This window comes from Pangasianodon hypophthalmus, chromosome 9 (assembly GCF_027358585.1).
Source record: "Pangasianodon hypophthalmus isolate fPanHyp1 chromosome 9, fPanHyp1.pri, whole genome shotgun sequence".
NCBI lineage: Eukaryota > Metazoa > Chordata > Actinopteri > Siluriformes > Pangasiidae > Pangasianodon > Pangasianodon hypophthalmus.
The window spans coordinates 26,248,935-26,272,374 of NC_069718.1; the positions used below are offsets into that span (position 1 = coordinate 26,248,935).

A 23,440-nucleotide genomic window follows, 5' to 3' on the forward strand; every position below is an offset into this window, starting at 1 on the left:
GCAAATTTCCCACTTTGGTGATCATCCAGTTGATCTGGCAGTGTTTCATGTAGGGGAACCACCTGAGTGCCCTTCCAGTCAGTCTCAGGGTGAGTCGGTTCCTTGTGACATACTGGTGTTAAAACAGCACTCTGGCAGTTAGGAGGTGTTAAATAGGACATTAAGTGTGGTTCTAGGAACACCAGATAACAGCTAGGGTTTCCCATCACTCTGAACCAGCTGAACAGTTAGGAATTCTGCAAGAAGATGACAGGGAATCAATGTCTGTTGGTGAAGGTTTTTTTTTTTAAAGAAAATACTACGTCATGGTTCACAGAGAGGTTACATACGTAAGTTACTGCCCTGCCTAGGCTTAGGCTTTGGTTAAGGTTTGCCTATGGTTAGGGTTGTGCTACGGGACAGCACTAAGGTCGGGCTAGGATAAGGTTTCGGCTAGAGTTAGAGTTTGTCTGTCTAGGCTAGGGCTAGGGCTGATCTAGGTTAGGGTTTATCTAGGGTTACGGTTGGACTAGTGCTGCATTCGAGGCAAAGTTGCAACTTGTAATTCTCCACCTACAACCAGTAAAAAACACAGAAAATGCCTCTCAGCATGAAATTTCAACTGGTCAACTTGGGGTTGTCTTCTCAGCTACCAGTTCCCTCCCTGTTTACAGAGTGACATCAAATCAACATGGCCGCTCTCACTGTGAACAGTGTAAAGTCCCTCTTCTCTACTGTTAAATGAGTTTATAGCAGGATTGGCTTTAGATCAGTTAATATACAGATACAGTACTCGGTTAAATCTGTAACACTGACCATATTAATCACTGTTTTGAGAAGTTAATCATCAACATTAGAGTTATCACTAATGTTAGCTTGTTGCTAAGCTACTCATTTTGTCCGCTGTTGTTGCAGTGCTGCAGTTTCAGTCCAAAATGTTTAAAGTTCGCTACAGTAGGACAGAACCAGCAGACAAACTGTAAAAACTGTAACTGTAAAAGTGCAGTTAAAGAAGCTTTTTATGAGCTCTATTTTCTCAGAAACAGCAAACAAAAGACACAATTTCTTAAAGGTGTCCATGTTTTTTCCAGTTCGCATGTCGAACGTGCCGAGGTGGGAAATGACATCATTACAACCTGCAGATGACCGCTTACAAGCCTACCCGGTTTCTGGGTAAGCATAGTGTGCATAGGTGTATAATATCTTATACATCTTATAGCTTGTATCTTATATAATATATACTCTGAATATAAAGGCATCTCACAGGTGTTAAGTGATTAGGGTCAGGAAAACCCGAGTACGCAGAGCTTCCAGGGTTAGAATTCTTGAAGATGATGAGCCAGACAACATTTTTTTAATGATGCCTTTTATCATTTTTAATAATGTTTATTAATTGTTTATGCTTGAGTTAGGCTTACCACTGAGCTAGGGTTAGAATTTGCACAGGGTTAGAGATGGCACAGTGAAACGCAGCACGTGGATTACTTGTAAAGGTAGATCACATTTTCACACAAATTCAGCTCTTTAGAGCAATGAAACACATCTTCTGCTTTTCAGTGTGGCATCTTGCCTTCAGGTCAGAAAATGTTTGGGTTTTGCATTTCGTGTTATTTCGCGGATCTTCTTGGAGTGTCATGCTCGTCCGTGTTCTCCCTGCATCCATGTGGGTTTCCTCCAGGTTCTCTGGTTTCCTCCCACCTCCCAAAAACACCCCAGTAGGTGGATTAGCTAAGATAAACTGCCTCTAGGTCAGGGGTGTCCAGTCTTATCCGGAAAGGGCCGCTGTGGTGCAGGTTTTCATTCCAATCAAGCAGGAGCCTGCTCCAGGTGTGAACGTGTGTGTGTGTGTGTGTGTGTGTGTGTGTGTGTGAGTGAGTGTGTGTGTGTGAGTGTGTGCATGCTGCCCTGTGATGGACTGCTGTACTCTCCAGTGTGTATCTCCAGTGTGTTATCCACTGGCCAGGATAAAGAGGTTACAGAAGATGAAGGAATGAAAGAAATCTTCAGAAACCTGCAGCAATCCTGAAACACCTGAACTCTCAGTTTTCTCCTTCGACTCAATAATGCAGATGATTTTTTTATTTTTATAAGAAGGAAGTCTGGGTGCTTCATTTTCTTTACATGCTGCTGAGGGGAGTGTGTACTGAAACAGCTGAGGAGTAACAAGTAGTCGCAAATCAGCGGCGCTGAATCGGCTGGAAGGTTTGAAAGGCTGCATGTGATTGGCTGAGCCGTGTCAGGGTGCGCGCATGAGCGCGTGCACGCCAGGAGCCGACTCTGTGCACTGTCAGTAAGAGGAGCTTTATCTCACACACACAGAGACGGAGGCGCGCGCACACACGCACCGCACGCACGCACGCACGCAAACACGGCGGCTTAAAGGGGTCTCGTGTCCTCGTGAGAATTTATTCTTTTCTTTTCTGATCTTTAATGTTCTGAACAAGCTCGTGAGACTGAGAAGCAGTTCGGACATGGACTCTTTGTGGTCGCAGTAAACACAGAGACCGCGGACCGACCCGGACAAAGCGAGGCGAGAAGATGAGCGCGAGCACAACGGCGTCGTGTCGCTTCGCCCATTACTTCGTGTTATGTGGACTGGACAACGCCACGGGCCTCGAGCCCGACGCCTTAGCCGGTAACAGCTCGCCTCATTACTGGGTCAGGGTTATTATAAGCGCTGATCTTTCCCAGGACGCCTTGTTTTCCTGCCCTGAGCGCGCGCTCGCTCGCGCAGCTGCTCTGAAGCAGTTTATTCTCTCTGCACTCCTTTATTCTCTGCACCAGCAGTCTGTTTATCTCTCCGCGTTTTCTAACGGTAACGGGATGAGTCCGTGATTTCAGCTGCGCCACACACTCCACTGTTTCTCCTCAACACACACACACACACACACACACCAGGGCCGGCTCATCCTGTTCTCATCAACTGCTCCTGAAAAATAGTGCATTATTACATTAACCCTTTCATGCCTAAGTGGTTTAGGAACACACCCAGCTTCTGTAGTGATTGTTTAGTTGAGTTTTTTATTTCCTTAGAATTGCATGATATATTTATGGAGAGTCAGCATTGATCACATATCACTGAGATTACAAAAGTAAATGCATTGGCCATGTGTAGGAGTTAAACATGATAAGACATTAGAACTGAAATTGTAAACAAAAATTCATGCAATATATATATATATATATATATATATAATATTAAAATAGGAATATTCTTGACGTTTACAAAATTTACACAGTTAAATGAGGTGAAAGAATGTGTCTATATATAACGTATAAAGTTAGTAAAGATTTACTGAAGGCGTGCACTGATAACAACAAAGTCTCCAACGCAACAGAAATCTGGATAATGATTTATGTTAAAGGTACATGAAGTAATGTTTGTGGGGGGAAAGTTTTTAACGGTTAAACAGCTGGAATTGAATAAGATTTGAATAATTTTTTTTACTCATTGAGTAATTGCCACTATTTCCTCCCGTGTACACAAAACTCCGCCCCCAAAACCTACTGTGGTTCGGCTAGCTCTAGCTAGAACACTGACAAGAGGCCAATCAACATCTAAGCAAACTTTCTGTTCCATAAAGCAAGCTTCCAGACTGTTTTTTTTTTAGCTATGTAATACACTTGTTCAGAGACGATGGCTTAAACTATTATTTTTGATCATTTCTACATAATTTTCCATGGTATTTGTACTAGTAAGAAATGAAAAATATTGATTATTGTACCTTTAAAGTAATTTGGAAATGATTTACAGCTTATCTTTTCCTAAAAAATCTAACAGAGAGTGGACCTGATGCGTGAAAGGGTTAAAATGTGAAAAAATCTCTTGGTTTTCTGTTAAATAGCGGAGAATCTGCCACTGAAGCGTTACTAGCACTAATAATGCATCTCAACTTCTGGCATCCACATTAAACATATTGTGTGCTTACTTTATTTCCATGCACCTGATAAATATATACGATAATATTTTATTAGCTCTTTAAAGATGAAGCTGATGAGTACAGACACGGCCGTGCTCGTGTGTGTGTATGTATGTTAAGTTCAGGCTTGTTTAGATGAGATATTTAGCATTAGGCTTTTACAGTGTTGTCACACAGTCGTGACTGAAATGGTTTAATAATCGCCACAAAGCCTGTGTTTGTTTTTGTTGTGTTTGTGTACGTCTTTCGTACCGTTAGCTTGTATCAGTATACATGGGAAGGTGCATGTGGTGCACCTTTACTTTGGTAAAAGTAGCTTAAATTATTTTTAAAGGTGTAACGATACATACTAAAGGTACACGCGCTGTACCCTTGATGCTACCACAGCGACGTGTTTCAGGCAAGATGTGGGTGAGGGTTTTTGTCAAGTCATGACTTGTTTCAGTGAACAAAACCGGTAAAGCACATCACCAGTATCTTCTCTTGTATCCATTTTAGGGCTGAGGCCTGTTCCCAAGACTTTTCCTTCATAAGCATTGTGTCTATAACGTGAGCGTCGTGTCTGTGACCTGAGCGTCGTGTCTATAACATGAGCTTTGTGTCTGTGACCTGAGCGTCGTGTCTGTGACCTGAGCGTCGTGTCTGTGACCTGAGCGTCGTGTCTGTGACCTGAGCGTCGTGTCTATAACGTGAGCGGTCGTGTCCGTGACGTGAGCGGTCGTGTCCGTGACGTGAGCGGTCGTGTCTGTGACGTGAGCGGTCGTGTCCGTGACGTGAGCGGTCGTGTCTGTATATCTTCTGTCCTGTCCCTGTTTGTCACCTGTAAAGCCTGGTATGTTGGACAGTTCGCTGTGTGTGTGTGTGAGCGAGGCTGTCTTTAAGTGTACACTGTATTTAAGCGTGGGTAGCACTGGAGGCATCATATAAAACCATCTATTTTATGCTATTTTTAGGTGACAGTATACTTGATACGATGACCAAGGAGAAATGTGGGTGCGACAAAAACACTATATCCTCACACGCTTACACACAGTACACGTTTACGCCTGAGACATTCACATCCAGAATTAAAATCCAGATTTTAACCCTATGTTAAGTGTCCTGCTCATTATACTACGTAAAGTCTGTTAGAATCAAATTCAGGGTCTAATGGTGCGTTCACGATTGTTTAGTGTATATTTAGCGTTTGAATCGGACCCGGGTGTGTTTTCCTCGTCGTTTAGGCGTACACTGTAATCTCACTCAGGTCCGAGAGCTACTGAGGGAGGTAGTCTCGACCCGGGTCCAATCGAGCCCAGAGTGAACCAAACATGCCGTGTGTTTAGGGATGTAGGCGACATTTTCTCGTACATGCAAGACACAAACTGAGCCAAAGGACAGAGCTGTAGAAATGTGATGTGTTCTGGATATTCGTATCGGATGTGATGCACAAGATGTTTTATTTATAAAGGCTAATTATTTATCGAGCACTCGCGCCGTGTTCACTAGGCTCGGTGGTTTCTGTGCACTTGCTAGAGCTGCACAATATATCGAAATTATCGAAATATCGCAAATGTAAACATCACGGTATGTGATAACTGAATGATTTTAATACTTCAAAAAGTTGTGAAAAGTCAAAGCTTTAGGGCGACGCAGACAGCAGAGAATGCTTTCTTTCCCTCAAACGAACATGAAACGTCTATGTTGGTTATGCCATTTTCAGTTAAAAAAAATAAAATAAAAAAATGTAACTTGATTTTACACGCTTACAGCATTATTGTACCGTATACCGCATTATTTAACACTTTTTTTCTTCAATACTGTGCAGCCCTAGCACTTGGTAAAGGTTTGTTTGCCTTTTTCCATCGCCGTATTTCTAACCAATGAATAAAAGAGTTTTGCGAGTAAGTTTTCAGCCATGCTTCACTGAATTACGTGCAGTTTGAAACCGAATAGCAGACGAACTAGAAGTGTTAGTTTCACTTTGATTCAGAATAAATGTGAAAGTGCCCTAGAGAGACGTGGTCTATAGATGAATATATATTAGAGGAAATATTGAGATTAGTGTGAGATGCCTGTTCAGCGGAGCTTTAGTACACAGCTTGAGTGTGGTTTTCTGATTGCTTTTCTTTATTATTATTATTATTATTATTATTATTATTATTGTTGTTTTATACTTTTTCTTATCTTTATTAGTAAATTCACTTATTCTGTAATTTTACCCATTTTATCTTTCTTTTGCAATGATTCTGTATATAGTTCTTTTATATTGTCCTTAATTTATGTACATTGTGTGCACTATTATTTTTTTTGTTGTTGTTTATTTTAATCTATTAGTATTTTGTTTTAGTTTTTGTCTTTTTGTTTTATTTCTCCTATTTTTACATTAACCTTCCTTTGTACCTGCTTTGGCAATGCAAATGTACAATTATTTGCCATGCCAATAAAGCACATGAAAACTGAAACTGAGAGAGAGAGAGAGAGAGAGAGAGAGAGAGAGAGAGAGAGGGTTTTCCTGATGCGTTCCTGGCCGAGCAGACCGCAGCACTCGCCCGCTCTCATTGTTAAGGCCATGGACGCACATCCTGTTGATCATCTCCCTGCATGACTGAGCACATGCATTAAATCCCTAAGGGCTTACACACACACACACACACACAGGCTTTTCCACTATAATCCAGCACTGAGATCATTTGCTTGTTCATTTCCTTTTTTGTGGGTTTGTGTAATTTTATTAAAAATGATTATAAGTTGAATGCCACCTTTGGTGGACCGTGTAGAAGTGCGTCTCCTGCTTTTTCTCTGTGATGAAGCATGAGAAGCGCATGTCACAACATAAGCGCAGCATTTCAGAAGTCCTTATTAAACCACGCATTAACGTTTGGCCACGTATAACCGCATATCCGCAGCTTGCTGCCTGGCAACTAGGATTTAAGTATCTGATTTCCCGGATGTGGAATTTGTTTGTCCTGGTTCCCTGGATTTCTGATGTGAGCAGCTCGATGGTTGGACTGCAGGATAACTTCCTGCTCTGACACCATGCCTGTGTTGGATCGCCTACTTTTCATAAGCCAGTCTGATTGTAATGGATAAAACCCGAAGTCCTGCTCGACCGAACGCGAAGATCCATCAGGTTACAGCAGAGAAGTGTGCTTGAATTTTTGAAGATTTAGACTTACATAGCTGTTTAAAATGAATGTACAGGAAAAACATCAATTTATTAGCGAAAGATATGGGAGATGAATTCTTAAACTGATCACTGCAGACTTGTCTTTAGATGAAGTGAAAATAATTTCTGAGGAATTTCATTGGGGACAAGCTTTCTCATGCCCCAAATACAGAGCAACCCACAGACTTGCCCTGGAGCTGTTTAGCTGCACTTGAATGAACTTTCCTTAATATTTCACAACATTGTTACAACATGGATAAAACAGTCTTTTATATATATATTTAAAAAAAAGTCTTGCTGCTTGATGAATCATTGCACAGGTGTTAGTGTCTCAACTAAGATGTGTTTCCTTTATTCCTATTGCTATATATATATATATATATATATATATATATATATATATATACACACACACAGTCTCATAATGTCCCATGAATTGCCTGGTTTCTTAAACGCGAGCTCCACACAGGATGGTAGTTGCGGATTTCTAGTTTAAAACACTACTCACGTTATTGCTAGTGTAGGAAAATTTGCATTCCACACCTGTTCACTTTTTTTTATAGCCTGTTTCAGTTTCATGATTTGAAGTGCGTTGCTCTGTTCTGCACACCGCACAAATAAATAGCACCTGTGTTACACCATGCAAGGTAAACAAATTGACATGGAAATGAAATATCGTGTGTGTAACAGCTCATTAACCTGGATACACATTTCTTTTGAATTCCAAACTCTTGAACATACTGTCTGGTTAATAAAGCTATACAGAAATATACTGTCTTCCCCATCAGGGATAAAGAATTCAACATCCCTGTAAGACAGGTTTTCCCAAACTAGAGGTCGAGAAGTCTGCTACGCAAAACCGTCCATTCGGCAGGTTTGAAGGCGACACGAGAGGTTTTTAAAATTCAAACACTTACTGTAATAGGAAAACTAGTTAATGTTGTACTCGATAACAGTCTTGAATTGTCTGTAGGGATGTGATTTGAGACACAACACCAGTTTGTTTAGAGGAGACAGATGGACGGGGAGATTTTTGCTGAACTACAGTAGTGCAGTATGTCAGGAGACTGAAAAAGACTAGGATAAATTGTACCCTAATCATTTAAACATAGCAGTAACACTTCAAAATATTAGCACACGGAATCTGTCTTTGATATTTCTAATATAAATGTGTACAATAAATGAGTTTTCACAGTATTGTCACAAATGGGGAATGAAATTTGTAAAATAAGTAAGTGAGTTTCTCTCCTGACCCCGTTCGTGAATGAATGAATGTAAGGTCGGAGTATTCGATTTGAGACTCGGATCATGACAACAATCACGACAGCAGCGGAAAGTTTTAAGAGACACTGAGCTCTTCGATGTGTTTAATGTCGCTGTGCGTGAAATCGTTAGTTCGACTCGGAAACCAGATGTACGGGGATGTTTTGGCTCTGACGTGCCATCTAGTGAATGTAGCTTTTTTAATCTTCTGGATGTATAAAAGATACGTAGTGAGTGTGTGAATAATAATAATAATAATAATAATAATACCAGTTTTGTTATCGCTGCTTCCTCACATGCGTGCAGAATCATGCGTCATTTATAAACCAGGTTCCTCTGCTTGCTGTTGACTCGCATCACACAGAAAATCCATGGGGTTTGGGGTCATTTGCCCAATAAGTTTAAGATTTAACCTGTGAGATTTCTGACAGCTCGACCCCTCGTGCCAGCAGAACTGTTCTGTTGTTTGAGAGTGAGCAGTAGGACGCCGTTGTAATGGGAACTCGATTGAGTGAGTGATGGACGTTCATTTTTAACGACCTCTAACGATGACGGGTTGCCAGTGCCTACGTTCGGAACACGTTCACGTCACCATGTGGGTCAGTGCCGTGGGGAATAAAACCATTTCTTATAAATGACTGAAAACAACGTGCTTTGCTGAGTGTTTCTTTTCTCAGAGCAGCTTTTGAAGGAATATGACGTGAGAGAGTTGTGTGAAGATGTTTCCATGTCAGATTAACCAGCACTTGGATCCACACCATCGTGGATTTTACAGATTTTTTTTTTTTCTCACTAGTTACAAAATGGCAGCCATTTTAAAATGTGAAACTCCCCCTTTCTTGAAACACTTTTCCCAGAGTGTACATGCTGTGAAGATAAAGCTTATGTTTGTGATTTTGTTGTTTTGGTGTAGAATCAGTATCTGCAGTCGGCACGTCTGTAACGGTTTCAGTGAAACGTGTTTCACCCCTCGGAGCCCTACTCCTGTCAAACTGTAACGAGTGACAGAGTTTGAGATGTTTAGCTTCACTTTGTCGTACAAATAAGTGAAAATTGGTGTGTTGAGTCTTATTACAAAGAAATAGCAAAAAAAATCTATATTCTATCATTTTTGCATATTTTACCAAAATATGTACAGGAATGTAGATAGAAATATACAAAGTACAGTTAATAGGTACTCAGGGTTCTAATTCCTGTAACACAGATTTTGCAGTTAATTTTTGAACCTGTGATTGTGTGAGTGTGTGAGTGTGTGAGTGTGTGAGTGTGTGAGTGTGTGAGTGTGTGAGTGAAGGATGTTAGTGTGTGTGTGTGTGTGTGTGTGTGTGTGAGTGTGTAGGATGATAGTGTGTGAGTGAGGGTAGGATGTTAGTGTGTGTGTGTGTGTGTGTGTGAGTGTGTGTGAGAGAGTGAGTGAGTGTGTAGGATGATAGTGTGCGAGTGAGGGTGTGTGTGTGTGTGTGTGTGTGTGTATGTGAGTGTAGGATGATAGTGTGTGTGTGAGAGTATAGGATGATTGTGTGTGTGTGTGATGTAAAGTTTGAATTCTGGCCTAAGCAGCGTCGCGTACTGTGTGTGTATTAGGGCTGGGTGAGATGATGATGATGATGATGATGATGATGATGATATAATATCGATACAGTGATAAATTGTCACGTGTGTATGAGATATCGTGATGTATTTAGACATTTAAAGAATAAGTCAGAAACTCTGGAAGCAGATTGTTTTAAATCTTTAAAGTGGCATTAAATCTTTAACTCACACTAATTATATTGAAGGTTTATTTTATTTACATGCAACACTCCACTATTTAGCAGGCAATGTGTTAGGAAGCCTGTATCGTGATTGTGGAAAAGTCCTGAAGTGCCGTGATGTGATATTTTTGTCGTGATGAGTGTGTATACTCACTCTGTGGTCACGTGTGAAGAGCCCCATTACACTTTACGCACTAGTTGTTAGAATCATCGCCCTGGTTTTATTTCACACCTGTAGAAGTCACACCTGGTCCGTTATCCTGAGTGCTGCTTCAGAGGACGTTGCTCTTTGTCCTGCTGCTGTTCCACCGTTTCCATCTTTCACACCCGGAGCCGTCTCGCCTCAGTTAGCTTCGGTTACGCAGGCTTTCACGCCTCGGCCCGTCGTTGCCACTTCACCGTCACTTCACCGTCACTTCACCGTCTCCGTGTAAGCTGTGTGTAGACGCAGTAAATCAGAGCAGTACCGCCTCCTGCGAGAGTCGGGTTATCACACTCACGTGTGAGTGCATGGGGCCGCGTTTTCTCACTGTTTTCCTCATGTCTGTTGAAGTGAAATAAAATCACAGGCGTGATGTACTTCAGGCTCGTCAGGAAGGCTAAGGCAAATACAGTGTGTTAGTTTGGCAACATTTCTGTAAGCGTACAGCAGTTAGCAAAATTTTAAAGAATGTCTTGGTTTGTAAACTTTTAATGTTCGAGTAAAATGTCTTAGATTTGAAAATGACAGATTTGAAAGGGTTACTGTTTTTTTTTTTTTTTCCTGGGTTTGGCTTTTAAACAGGTTTAAGTTTTACTGCATTCGACTTGGAAGTGGGAAGTCAGAGCTCGGAATTACATCATATTCCACCTCCGCGTGTTCATGCTGCTAAACGGGGAATAAACCATGGACGCCTCTGTGTTTGTCTTTTGTTAGCAACAAGCTAGCAGCTAACTGATGAGTGATGTATATTTACCTTCTCAAAACAGTGAACTGTAGAGTCGGTGTTACAGATTTAAGTGAAAATGTCTGTATGTTGATGGAACTAAAGCTAATACTTTAGTATATACAGTATAACTCATTTAAAGGTAAGAAGCGCTGCTGTGTTTACTGTTCACAATGTGAGCGGCCATGTTGATTTGACGTCACTTGCTGAACTCGGAGTTGAGGAGACCGAGTTCCTGAGTAGGAATTCCGAGTTGAGGAAGTGTTTTTCCGTTGTCCGGAGGCTGCAGCTACAACCTTCTGCAGTGCAACTCGCTATAAGGTGTAATGACATTAAAAGCTATGAAGCAGATGTGAGTCATTTGTGTTAAGAGTTGAGAGAATGCCGGAGTCGGGAAATTAAAGGGAGCATTGTGTCGTGCGTACACTGTAGCCTGTCTCTGTCATTGTTTAATAATGTCATCCAGTGCTTAGTACTGGAAAAAAAAAGATGTACAGATCAGCAGAATGGAGAAGTACAATATATAAGGAATATTAGAGCATAGAAATGTAATAAATGTCATAAATGTCTAGCCGTCTGCCCGAGAGCCGTGGGTGGCTACAAGTACAAAGACTGTGCTAATGATCTCACACCTCCCAGGTCTACAATTGACTTTTTAACGTCATTTATTCAAACTCAGTCTGACTTTTGGAGCAGAAACGTCACTCTGAGGCGACTCATTGACGGGAAGAGCGCTTGAAGCTATTAGAAAGTTTTTCAATCCGAATAAGAAACTTAGCAACATGCCCAGAGGTACGCAGATGTTTCAGGGGCAAAAAGTTTAAACATGTATCCAACAGTGTGAAACATTTAACACTTCTAACACAGCGCTGTTGAATTCTCGAATAAGAAGATCGATTTTCTACAACAGCACGCCTCGGACAGTCGTTCCGGCTGTAACAGGTTTATATTAATGCACTTGCTCTAATACGTTATTGTTTCTATAGTAACAGCACGCACACAGGGATGTGTTACGGCGGACGCTTCACATAACCGATGATTAATATTACATCATTTATGGAAGGAGTCTCGAGTGTCAGCGCTTTGTAACAGTCAGTAAGATTTCCTCCATGGGAAAGTCTTCAGGACAGAGGAGCTTAGCTGTGTTTCTTTTTTTTTTTTAGTCTTCATGAGAGAGAAATAAAAGAGGCTGGTGAGGGAACTTTTTAAACTAGTTAATGGAAGACACATTATGACACATTATGGTTAAAAAGCCTAATGTGTCTTTCATTAATAAAGTAAAGTAGCAGTTATTGACATAATCACTGTGGTATAAGAGAATAATACACTTTGGGGTGTGCTGTTAGAGGAAAATAATCCATGCAAATGACAATCATTTTATTTTCAACTGAAATATTCGGGTTTTTGTTGTAACATTAGAAAAGTACCACTGGCCCTCAGTATTCACAATTCAGCTTCTTTTTTACACCGAATACAGAAAGGCAGTGTGTGTTTCCACCTCAGCTTGTAACAGAGCTAGCGGTGATATTTTTAAGGTCGTACTTGTCGACTGCGAGTTGTGTTGACGTTTCTGGCTTCGTTGGTTTCATTGCATGAGTTAGCGAGAATCAGAAACAGATACCAGCTGCAAATGCGATGAAGCGGTGGAATAAACCCGAGAGGCCTTCGGGTGTGTCTAAGCAACGCACTGCCGTTCAGCAGCACGTGACCGTACACATTTTTCATCTGAATATTAGCTGCGATTGTGTTTGTGCAACTGTATTATCCTGAATCACTTCAGGACTTCCTGCCAGTTCTGGAAAAAAAAAAAAAAAACATGGACTAATATAATGATACTTTTTTATATACATGAAAAAATGAGCAACATGTTTCATTTGCTGGAAATAAAAAGTAATGCACGGTTTAATTAAGTACAGTTTATTAATTATGGTTTAATTACGTACATTTTGATTAAATACATTTTAATGAAATAGTGAATTGATTCTGGACTTCATAGCCAAGATAACGATAATTGTTGATGTTTGGGTCTCCTGGTGTAGAGTGTTTAGTGTCCGAGTAAAGTGGAAGGTAAAAGGGCACTCAGTGCCTTGTGCTGTGTCATCCTGTGTGTGTGTGTGTGTGTGTGTGTGTGTGTGTGTGTGTGTGTGTGAGTGTGCACTTTGCTCTTTTTAGTGAGCTCCAACTCATCAGGTAAACCGTGTCCTCAGATAAGGCTGCACAAACACCCCATGCTTGCTTTACATGTCACTGATTTGTTATTGAAATCGTTTAAACTTCCGAATGGTGCATTTTTCCTTTTGCTGTTTTTTTTTTTTTTTTTTTTTCCTAAACCGACTATTTTCTGGACTGAAATTTGAAATCAGTACATGGATGATTAATTATGTCTTACTCTCTAATTTGAACAAGATGTGTAAAGATTATAAAGAGGAATAAAAATATAGTTTTGTGTGGGTCAGATGATTAAAAAAAAACAAAAACAAAACCCTTTAGCATGAGCGTAATTCCAGACTCGCAGTGTGTGTTGGTGTGAATGTGAATTATGTGCTGAATGCTAAAGCTACATGTTAATCACGCTGCTTACGCTGATCAGGAGCCAGCCTCATACATCCAGAGCAGATTGCTTTTAATGATCGGTGGAAGGAGGCCAGTTTCCCAGAGTGCACACGGTTTTCTGGAAACGTGCTTGTATCTGTCGCTTGATGTTGTGCAACAGTACATTACGACCTTATGGTTTATTACGTGGGAATTCTGGTGAGCAGTTTTATTCACACGAATGCTTTGATGTTATGTGTGTTATGTAAAGATGTTGAGGAAGGCCGAAAAGCTACCCATGATGCTCTGTGTCTTTCCATTATTCATGTTTGGAGCTACACAGGATGTAAACCAAGGACTGCTCTGTTTTACACCTATTGCAAAGTCAGCATTACAGCACACACACTCTCCTCCTGTGAACACTTGTTTCTTTACGACGGCGTCATTGCGAACGTTCAGCGCTGACTGATTTATTTTACGAGCCTAATTAACTGACATTTACTCTCAAATTCAAGACTTCAAGCTAATGACAAATGTTTTGATGGTGTTTTTACTCAAGATGATGATCGTTCATGATACCTAGTATGTAGCTACACGATCTACTAGGCTACTGATTTTTCCCTGATTATGATTTTTCCATTTTAAAATATTGCAATAAACGATTTAATTGTCCAGAACCATTAGACACAAAAAAAAAAAGACAGGAAAACGAGCATCATTTCCACCAGTTCAGGTTTAAGGAGAGCAGGGGAGAGTGTAATAATATTATCAGCTGTGCAGTCAGGAACTGCAGCAATCACAAAATCTCAGCTGGATGGTGGATTTATAAGCGATTCTGCAGTAATACACAGTAAACAGTATAAAAATCCCATAACGTCACATTTCTATATAATCCTCTTAGAAATCAGGTGTCTGATGTTCACATGGAGACATTTTCTCTGTTGATGCTGATCAGCGTTGAACAGGAGAGCGCCGATCGAAACCAAAACAGCGTATTTACTCACTTTCTAATGATCATCACTATTAATTTATTTGCAGTGTTAGATTTCACACTGCACTGTAGGGTTATTTAATCTTTTTGGGTCAAAATCATTGTCTTTCCTTCAAAATCTTTGCTGCAAATGTTTGTCCAAAAATGGTTTTCAGTCAACTGAAAGAGACAAAAAAAGATGTTGACCCAAAAATATAAAATTTTCAGTGCCATCCCTAATAAATATAATAATCTGATGTTAAATATATGCTTGTCTAATGTTAGCTAAGTCAATCATACACTGATCACAATTTAATCACATTAATGAACTCAAAATATTCTCCATTTGTGCAGTTGTTTTAGCTAAAGTGATAAAGGATAGCAGAGTAGTTGTGTTTGTGTAATTTTCTACCTCACACCTCGTACTATTGCCTTTGCTATATTTCAGTCACTCATCTGTGTGTTTTAACGACAAGATAAAGTTGTTTTCTCTACATTTCGCTAGCTAAGGTTAGCAGATTAGCTTAGTCCCGTTGGCCTCGGACCAACCCGGTCCCGTTCTACCAGAACTTTTATTTGAGCTCGTTAACGTTTGGTGTGTAATACTTAAGAAATAGTAATAATGTCAGCAGAGAAGTACATCGCTTACTGTTGTGAACATCCCAGACTACATCCTGATTTCTTTACATACACAGTCTTTTTTTCAAATTCAAATTTTGTCACACACACACACACACACACACCCATACACAGTACGATGTGTAGTGAAATGCTTTGTAAAGAAGTTGGAGATCCACTGACACAGGGACAGTTCACAAGTCCCCGGTCCTGCGACCTGGTGGTGAGTTTGGAGTCATGATTATGTGAGTATCTGACTTCATGCTCAGTGTTCGCTTTGCGACGCGGTTCTTATTGAACAGCTGCTTTGGTCCTTGCAGCCGTGAGGTTAATGTACGTGATGGACGGGGTGCAGTTGTGCTGCTGCCACTTTACACCTTTAAACGTTTCTCCCAGCGAGGACTAAATGGCTCAATCTTTGTGTAAATGATTCAGTCAGCAGACACACACACACACACACACAGTGTGAATCACCATCTAATGACATGATTCCCATGCATGATTATAAAAGTACACGATTTCTCATTCACACACACTCACACACACACACACACATATATATGTAAGAGAGACAGACAGTCTCTATCTATCTATCTATCTATCTATCTATCTATAGCCTTTAGTCCATTCTGGTTTCAGTTACTGATTATGTGTAAATGTTGTTTTTATGAACTGTATACAGGAAGACATTCTGTAGTGTTCCTGAAATGATAATTTACTTAATCTCATCACATTTCCCCAAAAATGCTTCCTAAACCTTCATGAAAAGGCTTTATTTATGTGCGCTTGTCCTCCACTCCCCACATTAACCCGCTACTCACCAGCTAAAGCTCGGCTCGTTGGCCATGCCATGCTGTTGTCGTACTCACACTCATTCATGCCTGTTTTCATGTAGTTCAGTTTGTTCATTTTTGCTTCTCCATCCATGTTTGGTTTGACATTTGCATTTTGTTTTGTTTGTCTGCTTATGCTCCATCTCAGCTTTGTACCAGTGGCTAGAGGCCGATCGTCAGGGCAGAGACCCAGAGGCCGTGACGGCAGGTAAACACATCATCATGTGCAGCATCGCTAACCTCTACCGCTAATCTCCTAACTGTTCTTTAACCCCTTTCCTCCCTTCTCTTAAGGCTTTTAAGGAGAAATTGGACATAATTTTGCTCTCTTCGTACCCTGCGTTCACACTAGCGAGCGACGAAGCGTCATGCGGAGGTTCCTTTCCTGTGTTCGTGTAAAACACAGAGCTGCGATGTAAGCGATGGCGGGCACGACAGAGATTTTTGAACTTTATGCAAATTAGGTATTATGCGGTAAAGCGACAAATCCAAACGATTGGCTCGAATGATTTTTCAGGACTGTAGCTATGGCTCACGTGGAATGTAATTTTTCATTCCCGCTCTCACAACTTGAATTTGTAATTAAAAAAATTTGTTAGTTCCTATGTACAGCTTATAACAGTGATTTTATCTTATCCTATCATATACAACATCTTATTAAATATGTATATGCATTATGAAGAAAAATAAAGCTTAGTAGGAAGTAGCAGAGATCGTTGGTGTCTCTGGAGACTGTTTGTAGCTACTACAGTTAGCTCGCGCTGCTAATCAGCTAATAGCTAATATGAAGCCTGGTGCGTATTGTACATCAAACATGTTCTCACTGATTAGTGTGTTAATTAATTTGTGTTTAACTAGTAAGAAGAAAATTCATGGTTTTGTGTGTGTGTGGTGCCTTTGGAAAGTGATTGTAGCTAATACAGTTAGCTTGGGCTGCTAATCAGCTAATAGCTAATATCAAGCATTGGCACCAATTTTCACACTTTATTCACTTTATTAAAACATTAGAATTCATTTTCAATACATTTTAAGGACCAATAGGTTATATGCTGTAGTAAATCATGTGCTTTAGGCTATGTTTTCAGTGACTAATCTTTCTCTTCAGAGCTGAAAACGCTGAACAGACGCTACACACCCACAAGCGACGAAACACAAGCGACGTGTCGCTCGCTAGTGTGAAGGCAGCGTTAGTCTTCCTCTATTGTTCCCTCTCTCCTATAGCTTGTTGTTCCCTCTTTCCTCCCAGCCCTTCCTGAGTGAGGTGCGGTGTTAAAATGTGGGTCGTTCTGCTCTGATCTTATCGTAAATCAGCTTCTGCTTCTCTGCTGCCGCTTTCTTACCCTCCTTCTCTTCTTCCATTACTCCTGCTCCATGTTTTTACTGACATGTGTAGGGCTTTTTTTAAACATTTTATTTGCGTTGTTCTCTCTCTCTCTCTCTCTCTCTCTCTCTCTCTCTCTCTCTCTCTGTCTGTCTGTCTGTCACACCAGAGCTGCTGCTATCTGTAATGAGAGCTAAGGAGATTAGCTCCTGCGTAAGAGCTCTATAACCCTGTCACATGACCAGAAACACTGGACAGATAGAGCCAGATGCCATCACAGTGTGCTGTTCATCTCCTTTGTTGTTGTTTTTTTTTTTTTTTCTTCTTCCCCCCATCATTTCTCTCTGCCCACAGCACCATCCCCAATCCGATTCTATCATTTCTTCCAGTCTGTGCTCTGTGCTTGAGGCTTCTGCTTTTGATTTCTTTTTTTTTTTTGGTGTTTAATTAATGTATTTACATGTAACGCAACATCCCGGACTCTCTCATCACAGGTGCATAGAAACAAGCACAGAGCGATGAACAAACACCTGCGTCTGATCATAAACTGACACACGACTTCAAAACAGCTTTGCGATTTGAGAACGTTTCATGATTCGGCTTCGGCTGTGTAGATTATTTACTGACTCATTTGCGTTCATATGCACATGACATGCCCCACTTTACTCTCATATACATCTCATTTACATGGACTCCGCCCTAATTTATGCAGCTGTTGCACCAGTGCTGTCGAAATGCTTTCTGTTTATCGGCTCAGTCGTCCACGCTCTGAAGGAATTATATCCTGGAAAACGGATATTTTGGAAAGTTAAATTATTCTAACTTGCATACAGTAACGTTAAAGTGGTGCAGGGAGTAATGTTGCCTCTGTGCCCTTCTTCCACTCATGTTTTTTTTTTTTCCCCCTTTTCCAGGTGAAAACTTTGACCAGAGTCCCCTTAAACGGACTTTCAAATCCAAAGTGCTGGCTCACTATCCAGAGAACATCGAATGCAACCCTTTTGACCAGGATGCCGTCAACATGGTGGGTATATTGCGCAATACCTGACATATCGTATACCATATAGCCCTGCCCAGATACTGTGCTGCGTTCAACTTACCTTGGAGCTCGGAATGACATCACTGTCGATCCCAGAGTGGGGAAAGAGCCCTGGATCCCTCCGTGTTCGTCTTTTATTAGCAACAAGCTAGCTGTGATGAGAGATGAATATTTTCCTCCTCAAAACAGTGAACTGTAGAGTCAGTGTTACAGATTTAACAAGCGAAAATGTCTGTATGTTGATTGATCTAAAGCTAATATTTGTGTATTTACAGATTAACTCATTTAAAGGTACTTTGTTTACTCTTGATGCCCTGAGCAGCCATGTTGATTTGATGTCACTTGCTGAACTCAGGGTTAAGGAGATCGTTCAGATTTCCTGAGTAGGAGTTGAGGGGAAGTTTTCTTTGGTTTTTCCTAGACAGAGGTTTGAAAAACGTTACGAGTTATGGCCTCTAGGCTAATGCAGTAAAATTGCACATACAGGAGATGGACTATGGTCAGTAAGTGTGATCCAGCCAACGTGGATAGGAGCAGGATGTCTAATAAACCGGCTAGCTGCGTGAGTGGTGTGTGGTTAGTAAAAGAAAATGTTATGGATATGGATATGGATATGAAGCGTTTGTTTTGTTGGATGATGCAATAATCTCCAACTCTGCTTCTGAATAAACGGGAATTATGTGCGGAGTGCAAAAATCATTCCAGGTTTGTTCTATTCTGGATCCACAGACAGCCGTGCTATTTATTGCCAATAATTTCAAAGCTCTTGTTGCTTGTCCGCGTTATGAAATATAAACAGGTAGCGCAGGAACATAGCACTGACCCGAACTCTGTCATTGTGGCCATTTCTGCATGCGCAGTTTGGAAATGTGTCTCCGTGTTGTGAAGATATTTTAAGGGCCAAGCCATAATGTACGGAACAAATAGTGTATAATTGTATAATATATACACTAGAGAGTTTCCTGTTGCAAAAAGTCCAGAAGACATTAAAAAAATTTCCCAGAACCACAGAGCAGTTTTGACTAAAGTGTCTGAAAGATGACTGATTGCAGCAGCAGCAGCAGCATGTGGCCTGGATAGAGTCCAAAAACCCCAAATGCTTATTCTGCGTGGGTGCTTTCCAGTCTTTCCTGAACTAATCAGCCATTACATGTTTGAGAGAGAATGAAGGGAATATAAAATAAGGCAAAATGACGATATAATATCAGTACTGTGATTATTATGCTAAAATACACTTTTCTGAGACATTGTGATTATTATTTTTTTTTTTTGGTTAAATGTTATGTTTTTTTTGTTTTTTTTTTAAATAATTACAAACTAACCAGAAGCAGCTGATTTGATGTTAAATTATTTTAAAACAGAATTGTGTATATAGAAAATATTTGTAATGCATTTTTTTATAAATAAAAATCCAATATATGTATAAACATCATATGTGGTTTTTCTAAGTATATGCAAATAAAAAATATGTTTAAAATATAAAAATACATTTAAAAAAAAAATTTACATAAACAATAAATTATCAAAAGTTAAATCACTGTGTCTAATAGGAGGCAGAAATAATAATAATAATAATAATAATAATAAAAACAACGGAATGAAATGTGAGGCTATATTAGAGCGTACGTTTTGTGTCTACGCTTACGAGCGAAGCTGCAGCTCGACCTTTCTCTCTCCCTAATCCACATCTTGCGCTCGTTATAGTTTGGTCTGCAGTCACATTAAGCAATTCCGCCGGATGGGAAATGAATCGTTACTGTCTGTTTGCTCATCATTGCGAAATACAATGAGGAATTTATGAAAGGCCACTAAAAAAAACTCCAGATGTATCATTTAAATCGTATTAAATAATTATGCAGGTGGCATGAATGATGTATGTTCACTTGCTTTTAGACTTCAGAAGTCGACACTTCCCAGCTCAGTCAGTGTTCTTCCTGACACACCATCATCCTGCGCAGATTTTGGAGCTCTGTGAGCTTCTGTGATCTACTCGTTTACCCATAAGCCCCTGCTCTGTGTGTCAATGCAGACACAGCGAATGCTTCGGCGTAATCCAGCCCCGTCGTTCACAAAGAGCCTCTGAGTCGCAGTGAGGGCTCGTGTTACTGCCCCGTGTTACTGCCCCGTGCCGCTGAGCGTAACGGGACTCCCTGACCTGCTGTCTCCATGCTGCAAGGTCATTTTTTGCGTAAGCAACGTAAACAGAAGCCTGACGCTGCTGAAGGAGCCATTAATTATTCAGTCTTTCCTCTCTGCTTAGATCAGCACTGAAGCAGCCCAGTGTGCACGCTCTCAGCTCTGAGAAAGGAACACCTGAGCAGCGCTGTTTCTCCCTCAGAGACGTCAGCACACAAGCTGCTTCTCAAAGCTCTGAACCAGTCTCTGCATGCAGCTCATGTACATACACAGTAATCTGCTGGGCCTGGAGGGAGAACACGTAATCTCTCTCTCTCTCTCTCTCTCTCTCTCTCTCGCTCTCTCTCGCTCTCTCTCGCTCTCTCTCGCTCTGCTTCTCTCTCTCAATCCAGGCCTTAAAGTGTCTCTCAAAGTGTCACCTCTCTCTCTCTCTCTCTCTCTCTCTCTCTCTCTCTCTCTCTCTGCCTGTTTCTCTCTCTGACTCTCTCTCTCTCTCTCTTTCTCTCTCTCTTTCTCTCTCTCTCTCTCTCTCTCTCTCTCTCTCTCAATCCAGGCCTTAACGTGTCTCTGAAAGTGTCACTTCTCTCTCTCTCTCTCTTTCTCTCTGACTCTCTCTCTCTTTCTGAACCCAGGCCTTAAAGTGTCTCTGAAAGTGTCACTTCTGCCTCTCTCTCTGTCACTCTGTCTCTCTGCCTCTCTCTGTCACTCTGTCTCTCTGCCTCTCTCTGTCACTCTGTCTCTCTGCCTCTCTCTGTCCCTCTCTCTCTGCCTCTCTCTGTCGCTTTCTCTCTCTGCCTCTCTCTCTCTCTCTCTCTCTCTGCCTCGCTCTGTCGCTCTGTCTCTCTGCCTCTCTCTCTCTCTCTGCCTCGCTCTCTGCCTCGCTCTCGGCCTCTCTCTGCCTCGCTCTCTGCCTCTCTGCCTCTCTCTGCCTCTCTCTCTGAATTCAGGCCTTAAAGTGTCTCTGAAAGTGCCACCTCTTTTCTTTTTAATATTCAGATTTGTACGTAGAGACACAAAACCTTTTCTGATACTGAAGCCTTGAGTATCAGCTGATACTGATACCCACTCGATATTGTAGTTGTGCGTGCGTCCGTCTGAGGTTCTTGTTAGCGTGATATCTCAAGCAAGTGCTTGAATGTTAGCAGGATTTACTTGGAATTATTATTGTGACCAGCAGAAGAACTCATCAGGTTTTGGAATTGATCCAAACAGGGTCAAGGTCACAGCAAGGTCAAATGTCTGAAATAGTTTTTCTTCAATAACTTCCTTCCTGTCTGAAGTATAATTTAAAGATATCTCAGGCACATGCATTAGTCACATGAAGGACTAGACTTTTTGGTGGTGGAGGCTTGCGTGTGTGTGTGTGTCCCTTTATTCATTTTGTTTATCTATTTATTTAGTCAGGATATATTCACATCTGTATTGATTTCTATATGCTAATGAAAGAGTGTTTTTTTTAAATAATATTTAGCTGTAATGATCACGACCAGGGATGAGACATTTTTGAAAACCTGTATTGTGTGGTGTTATTCCATTAAAGTAGTCCACATTTCTCTCTCTGTTGCTTTCTCTCCAGCTCTGCATGCCTAAAGGCCTGTCGTTCCGCACTCAGAAGGACTCCCTGACTCCTAAGTTCCACTCGTTCCTAATCACACGTGAGGATGGCTCTCGCACCTACGGTTTCGTACACACCTTCTACGAGGAGGTGACCAGCACTCAGATTCGCTCTGCCATGCAGACTTTGCACCAGATGCACCATGCAGAGCACGCCTCTTCCCACAACTGCCCTTCATCCTCCTCCTCCTCCTCCTCCTCATCCTCCAGTATGGACTCGTTAACCAGCAGCTCAGACGAAGCAGAGTCTCTGTCCTCTGCCTGTTCTGGGAGTCAGCGTTGTTGCAGCTCGTCGAGCTACGACGCTGAGCAGGACACGCTGTACGTCTCCAAAGCACTGTGTCTGATCACGCCTATGCCCTTCATGCATGCGTGCCAGCGCTTCCTGTCCCAGCTGCACAGGGCTGTAACGGCCCAGCAGCCGCCCCCTCTGCCACTGGAGAGCTACATACACAACGTGCTGTACGAAGTCCCGCTCCCGCCTCCCGGACGCTCCTTAAAGTTCCATGGTGTGTACGAGCCCATCGTGTGCCAGCGGCCAGGACCGGCGGAGCTGCCGTTGGCGGATTTTCCTCTGGGCGAGGCTTTTCGGCTGCTGGGCATCGAGAACCTGGTGCAGCTCTTTACCTGCGTCCTGCTGGAGATGCAGGTTCTGCTTTACTCGCAAGGTGAGACTCAAACTGATGCTGGTTTAAAAAGGAAAGTTGGGAGTTGAGGTTTTAATTATGCGTTCCATGTTTCCACAGAAGCTGTGTTATAGATGTGTTGTGCTGTGCTCAGGTATCAGAGTGGGAAAAGTGTTCGAATCAGAGCTGTATTGAATCAGGCACCTTTCCAAGCCAACAGAAGACGTTTGTGGTTACAAGCTGTTAGGAAGGACAGTTGGTCCGAGGATCTCCGTCTTTGCCGCGCTCGTTTCATCTCAGCTGATTAGCTAACTACCATATCAGTGAACTAACTAAGCATTTACCAGGCTTAGCTAGCTAGTTAGCTAACATGCCTAATTTATTTTGCCTTAACAAACCTACATAAAATCTACATCAGAAAAACTAGCTACTTAACGCTACATAGCTAGGTCATGTTCTTACTGAGGAGTTGAGTATATGAACATGTTTAGCTAGCTCAACCTGAGTCATCTGTTTGGGCTACACGTCAACTTTCAGTGCCACGAAGTCCTCGATGTTGTACTCGTTAAACATTACGTCTTAAATGTGTCCACAAATAGCAAAATTGTAAACATTAAGAGATGTGTATGCTTTCTCTCCAGTATAAAAGCTCAGAGTTTCTATGAAATGTGTGTATATATATATATATATATATATATGTCTAGACATGGCAGGCTAGTCCAGCACTAGCATCATTTAGCCTCTGACGAGACGGCAAGCCA

General features: G+C 41.3%; 1 protein-coding gene across 12 annotated transcripts in view; it reads left to right on the top strand.

The window, feature by feature from the left end:
* The first annotated feature begins 2,263 nt into the window (after positions 1-2,263).
* dennd5b (DENN/MADD domain containing 5B) overlaps positions 2,264-23,440 on the top strand; it is a 41,653-nt gene continuing 20,476 nt past the window's right edge. For 2 of the 12 annotated variants that reach the window (XM_034307298.2, XM_034307297.2), the window contains exons 1-4: positions 2,265-2,614; positions 16,092-16,151; positions 18,179-18,288; positions 22,016-22,721. In XM_034307298.2, the coding sequence (XP_034163189.2) occupies positions 2,518-2,614; positions 16,092-16,151; positions 18,179-18,288; positions 22,016-22,721 (973 nt within the window). In that variant the 5' untranslated portion in view covers positions 2,265-2,517. Of the gene's footprint in view, positions 2,615-16,091; positions 16,152-18,178; positions 18,289-22,015; positions 22,722-23,440 lie in introns of all 12 variants that reach the window. The other 10 variants (XM_034307302.2, XM_034307303.2, XM_034307304.2 and 7 more) reach the window with 7 other exon arrangements.